Source organism: Trichomycterus rosablanca, chromosome 27 (genome assembly GCF_030014385.1).
Source record: "Trichomycterus rosablanca isolate fTriRos1 chromosome 27, fTriRos1.hap1, whole genome shotgun sequence".
Taxonomy (NCBI): domain Eukaryota; kingdom Metazoa; phylum Chordata; class Actinopteri; order Siluriformes; family Trichomycteridae; genus Trichomycterus; species Trichomycterus rosablanca.
The window spans coordinates 5,037,557-5,055,240 of NC_086014.1; the positions used below are offsets into that span (position 1 = coordinate 5,037,557).

Sequence of the window (17,684 nt, forward strand, 5' to 3'; positions counted from 1 at the left end):
TTTAGTATTACGAAATTAACTTCATAAAATCAATGTCGGGAAATTCTGAATAATTAGTTTGAATATCTTCGGTCTCATTTTCAATTCCAGCTCCGAAAAAACTTAAGACGCCCCGAAAGCACAACACGAAGCCTAATTTGACATTGAGATCGACCTGCCGCTCATTATTATTAGTTTCACGTCTTCTCCATGATTAAGAAGTGAAGCGATTGAACGCTCTCGTCACACGGGACGATAAATGTCATTTCATTTCCGCGTGCATCGCCAGAGCCCGAGGCGCGCTCCGACACAAAGGCGGGACCACCGTACGTCTCGGCCCGCGCGGCCTTAAGAGACGGATTTCATTTGTCTGTCTAATTTGTCTATTGATTGGACACGTTCGTCCTGCTCCGACCCTCCTTCCGATCTCTGCGCGACCTTGAGAAGAAACTCCAGCCTTCGTAGAGACCTGCATAAATAATTCTGCCCTTTTCAAAAGTCCAGATTAATGGAGAGTCAAAAGTCTGTGGACGGGAGGAAAGCATGAGCCCCGTCGGCCACTGGATGCTGTGTTGACAGAAAGATAAATGTGATCAACAGAAAAGGTCACGTGCCGAGCTCATGCGTGATAAAGGCTCTAAATTGACTAGCTGCTTATATGATGAGCCGATCAGCCTCTAGTATTCAGAAGGTTGCAGGTTTAAGCCCCACCTCCACCAAGCTGGCACTGTTGGGCCTCAAAGTAAGACCCTTAACTCTCAATTGCTCAAACTGTACTCAGTCATGAGCAGCACGGTGGCTAAGTGGGTAGCACTCACAGCAAGAAGGTCCTGGGTTCGATCCCCAGGTGGAGCGGTCCGGGTCCTTTCTGTTTGGAGTTTGCATGTTCTCCCTGTGCCGGGTCCAAGTTTAAGCCCCACCTCTGCCAAAACAAGACCCTTAACTCTCAATTGCTCAAACTGTACTCAGTCATGAGCAGCACGATGGCTTGTTGGGTAGCACAGTCTCCTCACATCAAGAAGATCCTGGGTTCGATTCCTAGGAGCAGTCAGGGTCCTTTCTGTGTGGAGTTTGCATGTTCTCCCCGTGCCGATTGCCGGTTTAAGCCCCACCTCTACCAAGCTGCCACTGTTGGGCCTTTAAACAAGACCCCTTAACCCCCTTAATTGCTCAAACTGTATTTAGTCACAGGCAAGCACGATGGCTTGTTGGGTAGCACAGTCTCCTCACATCAAGAAGATCCTGGGTTCGATTTATAGGAGCATGGAGTTTGCATGTTCTCCCTGTGTCTGTGTGGGTTTCCTCTGAGAGCTCCGGTTTCCTCCCACAGTACAAAGATGTGCAAGTGAGGGTAACTGGAGATACTAAAATTAGGGCAGTAGGGCAGCTGTAGCCTAGTGGTTAAGGTAATGGTCCAGTAATCAGAAGGTTGCCAGTTCAAGCTTCAGAGGTGTAGTTCACCTCACCACTGCCAGGTTACCACTGCCAGGTTGCCACTGTTGGGCCCTTGAGCAAGGCCCTTAACCCTCAATGGCTTAGACAGTATAGTGTCACAGTACTGTAAGTCGCTTTGGATAAAAGCGTCGGCTAAATGATGTAAATAACTCCATATTTCTAAGTCATATTGCATAATAACACACGCTTCATCTTTTGAATAGATGCTAAAAGTATGTGAAAGATGAGAGTGTGTGTGTGTGTGTGTGTGTGTGTGAGAGAGAGAGAGAGAGAGGGTGAGAGAGAGCATCTGTGTGTGGGTGTGTGTGAGAAAGACAGGAAGAATAAAAGCACAGAGAGCACGAGTGAGCGGCTCAGGCGGAAGTGCCGGAGCAGCCGAGGCGCCGTGTTTAATAGGGAGAGGAGAGGCGCACTACTGGCAGGAACTAAGCCAATGATAAGGTTTAATAGGGTGCACTGAAAAACAGCCGAAAATAATAGGGTCTGATGGAGTGAAACGCTGACGGGGGACGGGGGGGCGGGACGGGGGGGGTTGATGCGCCCGGGCGCACTGTAGCAACACTCGTTTAACTGTCTGCACTCCTTCATGTCACCATTCATCATCCATCATCCGCTTCCTTCCCTCCCGCTCACGGTCTTCCTCCCGACACCGCCGCGCTCCCTCTCCCTGCAGAGTCGTTTACACTTTGCGTCTGTTGCGCCCTCTCAGACATAAACAGCTCTCTACGGCTCTGATGATGCTCGACCCGCGTCCTAAGCAACAATGCTCAACAATAGCTAGCTTTCCAGATACACTATGATGCCAGAAGTATTCACTCACGCATCCAGATCATTGAATTCAGGTGTTCCAATCACTGTCATGGCCACAGGTGTATAAAACCAAGCACCTGCTTCTATGTGTAGACTAGTCCTCAGTGACTCAGCACTCACGCCCCCCTCTGCTGGTCCTCCCACTCATCTCTATCCCGCTGATCGTCTGTACTCCGTATATCTGCGGCGGCCTCGAACTCTATCAGAGAGGTGACGGCGGGTAGAACACGCCACGCGGCACGAACGGGCCGGATTCAATTTAGATAGTCTATCTGTCCGATCACGCGGCGTGTGAGGAAAATTCACAGCTACAAACACGACATGACACGAGCTGGAAAACTTTTCTTTTACTCTACATTGTGGTTCCATCACGAAACTTTGGTTCTTTACTCTCGTACAGTCCCTGTTGCTCTGTCCTTCCACCCCCTCAGCCTCCTACACTCACCCAATGACTTGTGTGCTTTATTATTATTTATTTAATTCATTTGCATTTTTAAATAATATTGGGACTAAGCTCTTTGAATGAATTCAGCATTTAAAAAAAAAAAAAATAATAATAATAATAATAACAATAATAATAAATAAAGCAAAAGTCAATAAAATAATAATAATAATAATAATAATAAAATAATAATAATAATAAAGCAAAAGTCAGTTAAATAATAATAATAACAATAACAATAATAATAATAATAATAATAATAATAATAATAATCAATTAAGCCAGTCAGGTAAATAATAATAATAATACTAATACTACTACTAATAATGATAATAATAATAATAATAATAATAATAATAATAATAATAATAATAATAATAATAATAAAAAATAATTTAAGCAAAAGTCAGTTAAATAATAATAATAATAATAATAAATAACAATAATAAAAAAATAATTTAAGCAAAAGTTAGTTAAATAATAATAATAATAATAATAATAATAATAATAATAATAATAAATTAAGCCAGTCAGGTAAATAATAATAATAATAATAATAATAATAATAATAATAAATGAATAAAGCAAAAGTACGGTAAATAATAATAATAATAATAATAATAATAATTAAAATTATAATAATAATAATAATAATAATAATAATAAATGAATAAAGCAAAAGTACGGTAAATAATAATAATAATAATTAAAATTATAATATTAATAATTAATAATAATAATAATAATAATAATAATAATAATATATTAATAATAATAATAATAATAATAATAAAAGCTGTTTATGCTTGTTGACGTTTGAAGCTCCTACCCCAGGTTTCCCATCGCTCTGTATATTACATTCTCATTGACTGTAGCCGTCATAACCTGGTCACAACCTTTTTAACACTACAAGATTTGGACTTTAAGACAGGTCCAGATATTTAGCACATATTATGCTAGATTTTTTTTTACAATCTGCGAGCAACCGAGCCGAACTTCAAGCCCCCAACCTCCAAAACCTGTCGGCAAATCGTGCAGTGAACTAAGCCTTACGGATCTTGGTGACAGTGATGGTAAAAAGATGGTAAAACGTGAGGATCTAAGCAGGCGAGTGGCTGTATAATAGAGGAGAATCTCAGAGACGTAAGAAGGTAGAAGCCCATTAAATGGAAGAATTGTATAAATGATATCAGTTTAGGTCGAAGCACTTCAATCATAAAGGATGTATAAGGACGTGATTAAAAACAGGTTAACAATTCACGCCGCAGAGCTGGAACGTATAGCGCGCGGTAACGCCTTTCATTTTCATGCTTTGTAAGTACAGCAATCAGGACGAGGGTGGCGGGATGAGTCAGATCTCCAGCAGACAATGACTGTTTAAACGGGTGAGAAGCTTAAGCAGCTGTAGAGAGACTGGCAAACTGTGTAGGTGTAGGACAGCAAATGATGAAAAATCAGGAGGTTCTGAAATGTGAAATCATCTTCACCTCATCTTCACTTCTAATTACTGGATTCATGCGTTACATAAAAAATTATATGCTTCTAACTTTGCTGCAACAGTTTAGGGAAGGCCCTTTCCTGTTCCAGCATGGCTGTGCCCCCTGCGCAAAAAGCAAGCTCTATGAGGACATGAGCAGTGACCTGCACAAAGCCCTAATATACGTATATACACACACACACTTAGGAAGCGTATCACTATGCAGATCATGAGCAGGCCAGTGTATGCAGAGCACGCAGACAGACATTACAGTTCATTAGAGCTATAAATGTGTACACCCTATTGTAATTACTCTCCAAAAAGACAGACAAACAAGGTCTTAATGCTTAACGAGCGCCGTTGTTAACTCCCAACGAAGTCCGACACGCGCAGACCGAAGAGGCTCGACCCCACGGACGCCGCCCCGCCCCAAAACACAAACACAAAGAGCAAAGCTTTTCTTTACTCAACGTTGACGTTCCATCACGAAACTTTGGTTCTTTTCTCTCGTACAGTACCTGTCGCTCTGTCCTTCCACCCCCTCAGCCTCCTACACTCACCCAATGACTGCACGTGTGCTTTATTATTATTATTTAATTATTTTTTTTATTTTGAAACATTAATGTGGCAAAACTCCTTTTTGAACAGATTAAGCACCCATCAGTTAAATAATAATAATAATAATTAATAATAATAATAATAATAATAAATTAAGCAAGTCAGGTAAATAATAATAATAATAGAATTAACAATGATAAAAATAATAATAATAATTAATAATTAATAATAATAATAATAATAATAATAATAAATTAAGCAAAAGTCAGGTAAATAATAATAATAATAATAATACTAATAATAATAATAAATTAAGCAAATAATAATAATAATAATAATAATAATAATAATAATAATATAATAAATGAATTAAGCAAAAGTCAGGTAAATAAATAAATAATAATAATAATAAATTAAGCAAATAATAATAATAATAATAATAATAATAGAATTATTATGCAAAAGTCAGGTAAATAAATAAATAAGTAAATAATAAATAAATAAATAAATAATAAATGAATTAAGCAAAAGTCAGGTAAATAAATAAATAAATACATAATAATAATAATAATAATAGTAAATTAAGCAAAAGTCAGGTAAATAATAATAAATAATAATAATTATAATAATTATAATAATAAATAAATTATTATGAATTATTCAAAGAACTCCCCGTGGACGTCGCCCCGTCCCAAAACACAAACACAAAGAGCAACTTTACTGTAGGGTGTTTTTTTTTCTGCGTCTGCATGTTCGGCGAGGCGAGTCTCCCCCGAGTACCAGCGCATTTCAGCCTCCTAACTTTTATATTAAAAACATTAAATCATCGCTAAGGGGGGGCAGCACATTCGCTATAATACTCTTTCTCTTCATTTCAGTTCAATTTAACAACCCTTTATTAGCATAAATGCTACATTACCGGCGAAGGAATTAGCATAAGCACAAATAGCAGAACAAAGAGAAGAAAAATACGAGTAAAAATGAAGCAATGGATATGTTATTTACAAAATTACTTATAATTACCAAACCAAAGGGACCGAAAGGGAGATGGTTTTAAAGTCCTTATTCTTTGTGAGTCAAAGCCACAAATCTTTCGGTTTGCATTACGAGTCCACTTGACTCCCAACACACGTGGCGGCTTTTCTTTATTACAGCACTACAGAAACTCAAGGTAAAGACCTTTCGGTTATTAAAATTGATCGTGAGTTATGACATGCAGGTCCGTCTCCATCGATCTGCCTGTGTTTCCAGTAAAGGCTTCAAAATTATGGATGCTTTCATTCTGATAGGACACTGCATCACATCCAGCCTTAAACATTAACATTATACACCGATCAGCCATAACATTAAAACCACCTCGTTTCTACACAGCTAGAAGCACTTTGTAGTTCTACAATTACTGACTGTAGTCCATCTTTTTCTCTGCATGCTTTTTTAGCCCCCTTTCATGCTGTTCTTCAATGGTCAGGACACAGGACCACCACAGAGCAGGTATTATTTAGGTGGTTGATCATTCTCAGCACTGCAGTGACACTGACATAGTGGTGGTGTGTTAGTGTGTGTTGTGCTGGTATGCTGGACTGAGAATAGTCCACCAACCAAAAACATCCAGCCAAGAGCGCCCCGTGGGCAGCGTCCTGTGACCACTGATGAAGGTCTAGAAGATGACCGACTCAAACAGCGGCAATAGATGAGTGATCGTCTCTGACTTTACATCTACAAGGTGGACCGACTAGGTAGGAGTGTCTAATAGAGTGGACATTGAGTGGACATGGTATTTAATCCACTCATACCAGCACAACACACACTAACACACCACCACCATGTCAGTGTCACTGCAGTGCTGAGAATGATCCACCATCCAAATAATACCTGCTCTGTGGTGGTCCTGTGGGGGTCCTGACCATTGAAGAACAGAGTAAAAGCAGGTTAAAAAAGCATGCAGACAAACAGATGGACAACAGTCACTATACTGTGACACTATACTGTCTAAGCAAGTGAGAGTTAAGGGCCTTGCTCAAGGGCCCAACAGTGGCAACCTCAGTTTGGTCATGTATCATCCCCAAGTCCGCCGGCACAACGTTGTTAACAGCCTCCGATACTGTACTGGTTCCACTGGTTCCCATGACTTTCTAATCTGACAGACATTAAAGGTATTTAGCAGTATGGTAAGGTGATGTACGTTACCTATAGCCATGAAGTCCTCAGGTTCCCAGGGCAGCAGCGGGGCCAGCGGGCCGCTGTAGAGCAGCAGCCCATCCGCCACCTCCGTGATGAACTCCAGAGAAAGGTGGCTCTCGAAGCACGGCCTTATTGGAGGGAACCAGGCATAGCCGTTGCCGTGGAAACTGTGCTTGGTCTGCTGGCATTCGGGTCCCTCGAACTGCGCCGGGCACTGACACCTAGGATGAAGACACAAAAAAAAACATAAGGTCTAAACGTTCACTGTTATGGTACTTTAATACTTCAGTATTAAACATCAATAAATACAATATTAAAACAATATGCATCCCCTCACCCCCTCCTCGCCACTTCTCCCAGGCACAAGTCTCTGGTGGCGTGATTGAAAAGGAAGTGATGTTGTGAGATGATGCCACCACAATACTCCTGGCAGATGTGCTAACGAGTGTTATCCAAACAGGTCGTGAACACAACGATGTGCCGCGCCGCCTCTAATAGCGTCAGATGCTAATCAAGGACACGCCTGTGTTTACCAAAACAACACACTGTGTACGCAGACGGGAGAACGGCAGATGAGACAGAAACAGGTGAGGAGCGAGGAATCGAGGGACCAGCAGACGTGAGACTCTCAGACTGCAGGGAGGGATGAGATTTATTAGACCATTGCTCCGCTTTCCATCTCTGATGCTTACATGTGCATTAAAAGAACCCGGGCTGTGATAAGCGTGGGCACTGTGCCCGGCCTGCGACTGCTCAGCCCCTTACACCAAAGAGTTTGATTCACTGTGAGATGTGACGAGTTCCCACATCACCAGTATCAAATCAATCTGCAGTTCAAGCAACAGGACTTTCCCTGTTCGTCCGTACCACACACAACAGCTATTGTCGTCCTCTGGTATTAATAGACAGACAGACAGACAGACAGACAGACAGATAAGCAGACAGTTATATAGACAGACATATATATATATATATATATATATACTGTATATACAGTATATACAGTGTATCACAAAAGTGAGTACACTCCTCACATTTCTGCAAATATTTCATTATATCTTTTCATGGGACAACACTATAGATATGAAACTTGGATATAACTTAGAGTAGTCAGTGTACAACTTGTATAGCAGTGTAGATTTACTGTCTTCTGAAAATAACTCAACACACAGCCATTAATGTCTAAATAGCTGGCAACATAAGTGAGTACACCCCACAGTGAACATGTCCAAATTGTGCCCAAATGTGTCGTTGTCCCTCCCTGGTGTCATGTGTAAAGGTCCCAGGTGTAAATGGGGAGCAGGGCTGTTAAATTTGGTGTTTTGGGTACAATTCTCTCATACTGGCCACTGGATATTCAACATGGCACCTCATGGCAAAGAACTCTCTGAGGATGTGAGAAATAGAATTGTTGCTCTCCACAAAGATGGCCTGGGCTATAAGAAGATTGCTAACACCCTGAAACTGAGCTACAGCATGGTGGCCAAGGTCATACAGCGGTTTTCCAGGACAGGTTCCACTCGGAACAGGCTTCGCCAGGGTCGACCAAAGAAGTCGAGTCCACGTGTTCGGCGTCATATCCAGAGGTTGGCTTTAAAAAATAGACACATGAGTGCTGCCAGCATTGCTGCAGAGGTTGAAGACGTGGGAGGTCAGCCTGTCAGTGCTCAGACCATACGCCGCACACTGCATCAACTCGGTCTGCATGGTCATCATCCCAGAAGGATGCTGACGCACAAGAAAGCCCGCAAACAGTTTGATGAAGACAAGCAGTCCAAGAACATGGATTACGGGAATGCCCTGTGGTCTGACGAGACCAAGATAAACTTGTTTGGCTCAGATGGTGTCCAGCATGTGTGGCGGCGCCCTGGTGAGAAGTACCAGGACAACTGTATCGTGCCTACAGTCAAGCATGGTGGTGGTAGCATCATGGTCTTGGGCTGCATGAGTGTTGCTGGCACTGGGGAGCTGCAGTTCATTGAGGGAAACATGAATTCCAACATGTACTGTGACATTCTGAAACAGAGCATGATCCCCTCCCTTCGAAAACTGGGCCTCATGGCAGTTTGCCAACAGGATAACGACCCCAAACACAACCTCCAAGATGACAACTGCCTTGCTGAGGAAGCTGAAGGTAAAGGTGATGGACTAAACCCAATTGAGCACCTGTGGCGCATCCTCAAGTGGAAGGTGGAGGAGTTCAAGGTGTCTAACGTCCACCAGCTCCGTGATGTCATCATGGAGGAGTGGAAGAGGATTCCAGTAGCAACCTGTGCAGCTCTGGTGAATTCCATGCCCAGGAGGGTTAAGGCAGTGCTGGATAATAATGGTGGTCACACAAAATATTGACACTTTGGGCACAATTTGGACATGTTCACTGTGGGGTGTACTCACTTATGTTGCCAGCTATTTAGACATTAATGGCTGTGTGTTGAGTTATTTTCAGAAGACAGTAAATCTACACTGCTATACAAGTTGTACACTGACTACTCTAAGTTATATCCAAGTTTTATTTCTTTAGTGTTGTCCCATGAAAAGATATAATAAAATATTTGCAGAAATGTGAGGGGTGTACTCACTTTTGTGATACACTGGATATATATATAGATAGATAGATATATAGATAGATAGATAGACAGACAAACAGACAGACATATAGATAGATAGGTATACAGTTAGATAAACAGACAGACAGACATACAGATAGATAGATAGATGGACAGACAGGCAGACAGACAGACAGACACACGTTTGACACTGCCCAACCCCTGTCAAAAGCTCCCAAACCCGCCCTACAGCAGATAGGCAGATAGACAGACAGACAGATAGATAGTTGGACAGACAGACAGACAGGTATACAGTTAGATAGATAGACAGATAGATAAACAGATAAATAGACAGACAGACAGACAGTTAGACTGATAGACAGAAAGACAAACAGTTAGACAAATAGACAGATAGACAGACAAGACATACATACAGACAGACAGTTATATAGACAAGCAAACAGACAGATAGACAAATAGACAGACAGACAGTTAGGTAGATAGACAAGACATACATACAGAAAGATAGATAGGTAGACAAACAGATAGTTATATAGACAAGCAAACAGACAGATAGATAGACAGACAGATGGACAGTTGGACAGACAGACAGTTAGATAGACAGGCAGGCAGACCGATAGACAGATAGCTAGACAGACGGACATACAGATTGATAGACAGACAGACAGACTGATAGACAGATAGATAGACAGACGGACATACAGATTGATAGACAGACATACAGACAGTTAGACAGACTGATAGACAGACCGTTAGACACATAGATAGATAGACAGACAGACAGATAGCAGTTAGCAAGAAATGTGGCTGCAATTTCTAAAACATAGTGATTACAAAAGGTGTCCATATACTTCTGGCCCTACAGTGTATAAATGCATTTACAGTGCATTGTGGGCCACACACTAGCACCACTAGGACAGACAGTAGGAGTCACTTCTGTAGAGACAAGGAGGTGCTATACCCCCTGTACTATAACAGCCTCCACTCTTCTGGAGTGTGTCTGTAGGGAGTCAGAAAACGCTTGACACTGCCCGACTAGACAGCCGACCCCACCCTACAGTGTTCTTGTTTTGTTACAAATCCACACCCCCTCCAGCACCCACGACATTTCCAAAACATCCGTCACACCAATGACAGGAGCACAACGCAGAGCTGCATGCTAATGCGCCCCGGCGACGAAATTTACAGCGATAATACGTCCGTTATTGCATTTCTAATACGAGCGCGCTGATTAATGTCGGTCTTTTAAAGTAGCCGATATAGTCGGACAGTTCTCCAGCCCGGTGCAGCTAATTCTTCCCCTGACCTGCGCGCCGGACGTGAACGCGGGTCGGCCCGCGAGCCTCAGGCGACATCTCAGCCCGCGATCGATACAATAAAAGGAGAAAGTGTCTGGAGGATGGCATCCTTTTGAGCTAGGGTTTCATAAAGAGCCGATCTGAGACTCCGAGTTTCCCGACGTGGTTGTGACAGGGGGTCCGGTTACAGTTCGGGCCATGGTATCTGGAGCTGGACAGTGATTCAAAAAGATTCAAAACAAGCTACATATGTCCAAAAGTATTTGGACGCCTGAAAACGACTCTTTTGAGCAGGCTTCTCTGTGGGAATTTGTGCCCATTCGGTCAAAAGAGTATTTGCATGACTGGTCAGGAAAGCCTCAACTGATGTTCTGGTTTGTTCTTCAAACCAAGTGGGACATTAACACTGAAGCAGATAAGGGCCTTCCCTAAACTGTTGCTACAAAGTCAGAAACGTAGATTTTCTTTATATAACTGATTTATTACACCTGTTGGGAATCGTTGTGGCCGAAACAGATGAATTAAAAATCAGAAAGGGTGTCCCAATACTTTTGTCCATATAGAGTATTACTTTTTTGACACTTCCACGACAGCACCGATTGGCGGGGTATTTCCAACAGGATGGCACCGCCGAATTGTGCCCATACGGTTTGTGCTTATCTAGAGATCGTGGCCTCTACACTCCCCTGATTATCTGATTATGAGATAATGGCGAAGGAGATGATCATGTGTGTAGAGAAGCACACTACACCGATCAGCCATAACATAACTTTCTACACACACTGTCCATTTTATCAGCTCCACTTACCATATAGGAGCACTTTGTAGTTCTACAATTACTGACTGTTGTTCATGTTTCTTTGCATGCTTTGTTAGGACCCCCACAGGACCACCACAGAGCACGTATTATTTAGGCGGTGGATCATTCTCAGCACTGCAATGACACTGACATGGTGGTGCTGTCTTAGTGTGTGTTGTGCAGATATGAGTGAATCAGTAAACACGTCACTGTCCCTGCTGGACTGAGAATAGTCCACCAACCAAAAATATCCAGCCAACAGCTCCCCGTGGGCAGCGTCCTGTGACGACTGATGAAGGTCTAGAAGATGACCGACTCAAACAGCAGCAATAGATGAGCGATCGTCTCTGACTTTACATCTACAAGGTGGACCAAGTAGGTAGGAGTGTCTAATAGAGTGGACAGTGAGTGGACACAGTACAACACACACTAATACACCACCACCATGTCAGTGTCACTGCAGTGCTGAGAATGATCCACCACCTAAATAATACCTGCTTTGTATGTACAGTGTATCACAAAAGTGAGTACACCCCTCACATTTCTGCAAATATTTCATTATATCTTTTCATGGGACAACACTATAGACATGAAACTTGGATATAACTTAGAGTAGTCAGTGTACAGCTTGTATAGCAGTGTAGATTTACTGTCTTCTGAAAATAACTCAACACACAGCCATTGATGTCTAAATAGCTGGCAACATAAGTGAGTACACCCCACAGTGAACATGTCCAAATTGTGCCCAAATGTGTCGTTGTCCCTCCCTGGTGTCATGTGTCAAGGTCCCAGGTGTAAATGGGGAGCAGGGCTGTTAAATTTGGTGTTTTGGGTACAATTCTCTCATACTGGCCACTGGATATTCAACATGGCACCTCATGGCAAAGAACTCTCTGAGGATGTGAGAAATAGAATTGTTGCTCTCCACAAAGATGGCCTAGGCTATAAGAAGATTGCTAACACCCTGAAACTGAGCTACAACATGGTGGCCAAGGTCATACAGCGGTTTTCCAGGACAGGTTCCACTCGGAACAGGCTTCACCAGGGTCGACCAAAGAAGTTGAGTCCACGTGTTCGGCGTCATATTCAGAGGTTGGCTTTAAAAAATAGACACATGAGTGCTGCCAGCATTGCTGCAGAGGTTGAAGACGTGGGAGGTCCGCCTGTGAGTGCTCAGACCATACGCCGCACACTGCATCAACTCGGTCTGCATGGTCGTCATCCCAGAAGGAAGCTGACGCACAAGAAAGCCCGCAAACAGTTTGCTGAAGACAAGCAGTCCAAGAACATGGATTACTGGAATGCCCTGTGGTCTGACGAGACCAAGATAAACTTGTTTGGCTCAGATGGTGTCCAGCATGTGTGGCGGCGCCCTGGTGAGAAGTACCAAGACAACTGTATCTTGCCTACAGTCAAGCATGGTGGTGGTAGCATCATGGTCTTGGGCTGCATGAGTGTTGCTGGCACTGGGGAGCTGCAGTTCATTGAGGGAAACATGAATTCCAACATGTACTGTGACATTCTGAAACAGAGCATGATCCCCTCCCTTCGAAAACTGGGCCTCATGGCAGTTTTCCAACAGGATAATGACCCCAAACACAACCTCCAAGATGACAACTGCCTTGCTGAGGAAGCTGAAGGTAAAGGTGATGGACTAAACCCAATTGAGCACCTGTGGCGCATCCTCAAGTGGAAGGTGGAGGAGTTCAAGGTGTCTAACATCCACCAGCTCCGTGATGTCATCATGGAGGAGTGGAAGAGGATTCCAGTAGCAACCTGTGCAGCTCTGGTGAATTCCATGCCCAGGAGGGTTAAGGCAGTGCTGGATAATAATGGTGGTCACACAAAATATTGACACTTTGGGCACAATTTGGACATGTTCACTGTGGGGTGTACTCACTTATGTTGCCAGCTATTTAGACATTAATGGCTGTGTGTTGAGTTATTTTCAGAAGACAGTAAATCTACACTGCTATACAAGTTGTACACTGACTACTCTAAGTTATATCCAAGTTTTATTTCTTTAGTGTTGTCCCATGAAAAGATATAATAAAATATTTGCAGAAATGTGAGGGGTGTACTCACTTTTGTGATACACTGTATATAAATTGGGTTTAAATAGTGCAAAACAGAACCAGTGTAGCAAGCTTGGGGAGGGCGACAGACAGGGGCGTTGGACAGGTTGTTTGGTTTGCGTCCTCATATTTTTGGGCCTTGTGTACGAACTTCTCATTTTGGAACACAACCCACTGAGCTCCTCTTTCCGCCTTGCTGCTGTTGTCTGATTAAATGACTCCGGCTTATTAGCCACGTTGGCACTATCTAAGCTTTCAGTGAGCGGCGTCAGCCAACAGCCTACGCGCCGTCTTGGCTAAGAGGATGAAGCCTTAGCTGCGCTTTCCAGCCGCGTACGGTTCAGGTACGTCTTCCCGCCTTCGCTCCTCGACGTGCTCAGCCCCCGTAAGCCGGGGGTACGTTCACGGCTGGCGATATCGCAGAGTTAAAGGACGGCGCCAGGGGCAGAGGCGCGAGCTGACAAATTGCATCACTCAGGATGGCCATGCAAGCGGGATAGAACAAGCCAGCGAGGAGGAAGAAGATTGAATTCGGGGCCATCATGGACTCGGTCAATGAGATAAAACGGCCCCATCTGATCGACTCCGAGAGCTTCTGTGGTATCGCTGGGCTTCTAAACACCTTCCCACGCTGGCGTGTATCTGTCGCTTTGAAGATTGCCAGGCCTTACCGATGACCCCCCGTGCCCCCCCCCCCCGAGGCAAAGACTTTGATTATCAGCTCGGAGAACTGACATGATCTGATGCCTTGCTGGGTTTGTAGTCGATGGTGTGACATTTCGAACCTAATCTTTGAAACCGTGACCCAACTCACCGCTTCTGATGTTTATCAAGTGCGCAGGGTGCAGGGATTAAATGGCATTTTGGCAGCGAGCCTGCTCACCCTAGTATCACCAGACTAATTTCTTTTCTCTCTGTTTCCAAGCTATACCATATAGAAGCACTTTATAGTTCTACAATTACTGACTGTAGTCCATCTGTTTCTTTGCATGCTTTGTTAGCCCGCTTTCATGCTGTTCTTCAATGGTCAGGACCCCCACATGACCACTACAGATCAGGTATTATTTAGATGGTGGATCATTCTCAGCACTGCAGTGACACTCACATGGTGGTGGTGGTGTGTTAGTGTGTGCTGTGCTGGAGTTTTTAAACAACGTGTCCACTCACTGTCCACTCTATTAGACACTCCTACCTAGTTGGTCCAGCTTGTAGATGTAAAGTCAGAGACGATCGCTCATCTATTGCTGCTGTTTGACTTGGTCGTCTTCTAGACCTTCATCAGTGGTCACAGGGCGCTGCCCACGGGGCGCTGTTGGGTGGATGTTTCTGGTTGGTGGACTCTTCTCAGTCCAGCAGGGGGACACAACACACCAGCACAACACACACTAACACACCACCACTATGTCATATCAGTGTCACTGCAGTGCTGAGAATGGATCCACTACCTAAATAATACCTGCTCTGTGTTGGTCCTGACCATTGAAGAACAGTGTGAAGGCGGCTAACACAGCATGCAGAGAAACAGATGGACTACAGTCAGTAATTGTAGAACTACAAAGTGCTCCTATATGGTAAGTGGAGCTGATAAAATGGACAGTAAGTACAGAAACAAGGAGGTGTATATATATATATATATATATATATATTAGCGTCTGGGACGACGGGACGGATTTGACGTACACGGACTGCGCCAGAACTTCCTAACCGGAGGTAAAAACCGCTGCATCAGCATCACGGTGAGACGGAACTCGCAGCTGCTACTGTAGTTTCACTGTAATTACGCGGCCGGTGTGAGAAATCATCGCTACAGCTTTTAAATTACGTTCCGCCGAGGCGCCGTCTTTGTCACTCCTGACAGGAAAATGACTCAGCGCTGTGCTATCGAGTGTGTGTGTGGCCAATTCAGGTAAAAGAAGGCTCGAATTAGGTTCGGTTTGGCTGCGCAGAGCGCGAGCGGCGCGACTGGCCCGGCGTGTCCAGCGGCTCCGAAACTCACAGCCTTCCTGCTTCCTTTTAATTAAACTACTGAGAAGAAAGATGACTCTTCTTCTCATTTTTAGAGGTGATTAAAGGAGCCGGTGACATATGCTGGAACGCCATTCAGTGACACGGCTTGCATAGCTTTTAGAAACCAACGTACGCGCAGATGGAGGAAAAACAAAAAAAAGGGGGTGCGTCGCGGAGCAGAACAGCAGCTCCAGATTGCTGATGAATATGGAGACTTTTTGTTGTTGTTGCTGTTCAACTGACTAATTAATCAGACGAGATGCGGCAGCGTGACCGTTACTCTCCGCAATCTATCTCGCGTAATGAAACCGCAGCGTGTGCATCTGTGAGTGTCTGTGTGTTCAGTCAATTTAGCAAACAAAACTTTACCGAAATAAAGTACAACCACTTAACCCTGGTCAGGCTCTACATGAATACACTGAAAAATAAGCTTCCACTGTCATTCGGTCCATCTGACATGAGCTTGGGCCAAGTGAACTCGCCACAGTATAAATGTACAGCTTTATTTTCGGATGCAGCGGCAGACTGTGTTAAGTGACAACGGTTGTTCTGAAGTACTCAAGTGTCCATATGGCTTTATTTATCACAATAGCATGACGGTTTCTATAGTCTGTAATTATACTATTGCTTCCACTATATATACAAACCACCTCCTTGTTTCTACACTCACTGTCCACTGTCCTTTGTAGTTCTACAATTACTGACTGTAGTCCATCTGTTACTCTACATGCTTTGTTAGCCCCCTTTTATGCTGTTCTTCAATGGTCAAGACCCCCACAGGACCACTACGGAGCAGGTATTATTTGGGTGGTGGATCATTCTCAGCACTGCACTGACACTGACATGGTGGTGGTGTGTTAGTGTGTGTTGTGCTGGTATGAGTGGATCAGACACAGCAGCGCTGATACCTCACTGTCACTGCTGGACTGAGAATAGTCCACCAACCAAAAACATCCAGTCAACAGTGCCCCATGGGCAGCGTTTTTTGACCTCTGACTTCACGTCTACAAGGTGGACCAACTAGGTAGGAGTGTCTAATAGAGTGGACAGTGAGTGGACACAGTGTTTAATCCACTGCAGTGCTGAGAATGATCCACCACCTAAATAATACCTGCTCTGTAGTGGTCCTGTGGGGGTCCTGACCATTGAAGAACAATGAAGAACAACCATCTATCCATCCATCCGTCTATATCCTTTCATAATATTATGTACTGTAGACCTACATAGTCTGAAATCTTGCATTGATAAATGACAGTTCTTCATATTGTCAGTTGAATAATCACAGACGATTTGTAAGTCAGTGTAGGATCGACGTATTCCACAGGAATCAAACGTGACGCGTTTCATTTGCCACCAAGTTCCCAGGAAGACCCTAGTTAATATTGACGACGCGCTCTCCGCCATGCTAACGACCCCGTGGGAGCGCCGCGTTGATTAGACCTCCTCGGTAAACAACTCGCATCGTTACCACACACCGCGAGATGCTCTTTATATTCATTCCATAACATCTATGCAGCTTAATTAAATACTAATGCACTACGCGTGCCATCTCTCACACACTCGTAAACCCTTCTACATAATAAAAAGGGATCAATTACATCAATAATGAATGGGACTTCCTTGGCCAATGATGCCAATCTGTTGCAGACATCCATTCTACACAGAAGTGAAGCCACAGTCGTGACTTATATATGACTAAACTTTACCCGGACACACACACACACATAAAAAATCGTCCTCTGCTCTGCCAGCAATTAGAATTCCTTTCCTCCACCCATCTCGGGGCGTATTGTTATTCTGGAAGGAAAATCAATAGCCGTGCCACGCTGGGGAATTGAATTAAACAGCAAGCAGAAGAAAATCTTTCCACACCTCATATTTGTGAGTGGCTTTAGAATTTGAATTTAGTTCTTTCTGGAAAGTTCACTTCTTAAGTCATCTGACGCCTTTAAAGATGCCGTTTGCATGAAGAAGGCTAACAGTTTCCCATTGTTTCATCATATTGTTTTATCGTTTCATCATCATGTACTCGTGGC

The 17,684-nt window shown here is 43.5% G+C and overlaps 1 protein-coding gene across 1 annotated transcript in view; it reads right to left on the bottom strand.

Annotated features, from left to right (window-relative positions):
- si:ch211-186j3.6 (neural-cadherin) overlaps positions 1–17,684 on the bottom strand; it is a 270,206-nt gene that overhangs the window by 60,685 nt on the left and 191,837 nt on the right. Inside the window, exon 23 of the mRNA XM_062989918.1 lies at positions 6,909–7,123. Within this exon, the coding sequence (XP_062845988.1) occupies positions 6,909–7,123 (215 nt within the window). The remainder of the gene's footprint in view (positions 1–6,908; positions 7,124–17,684) is intronic.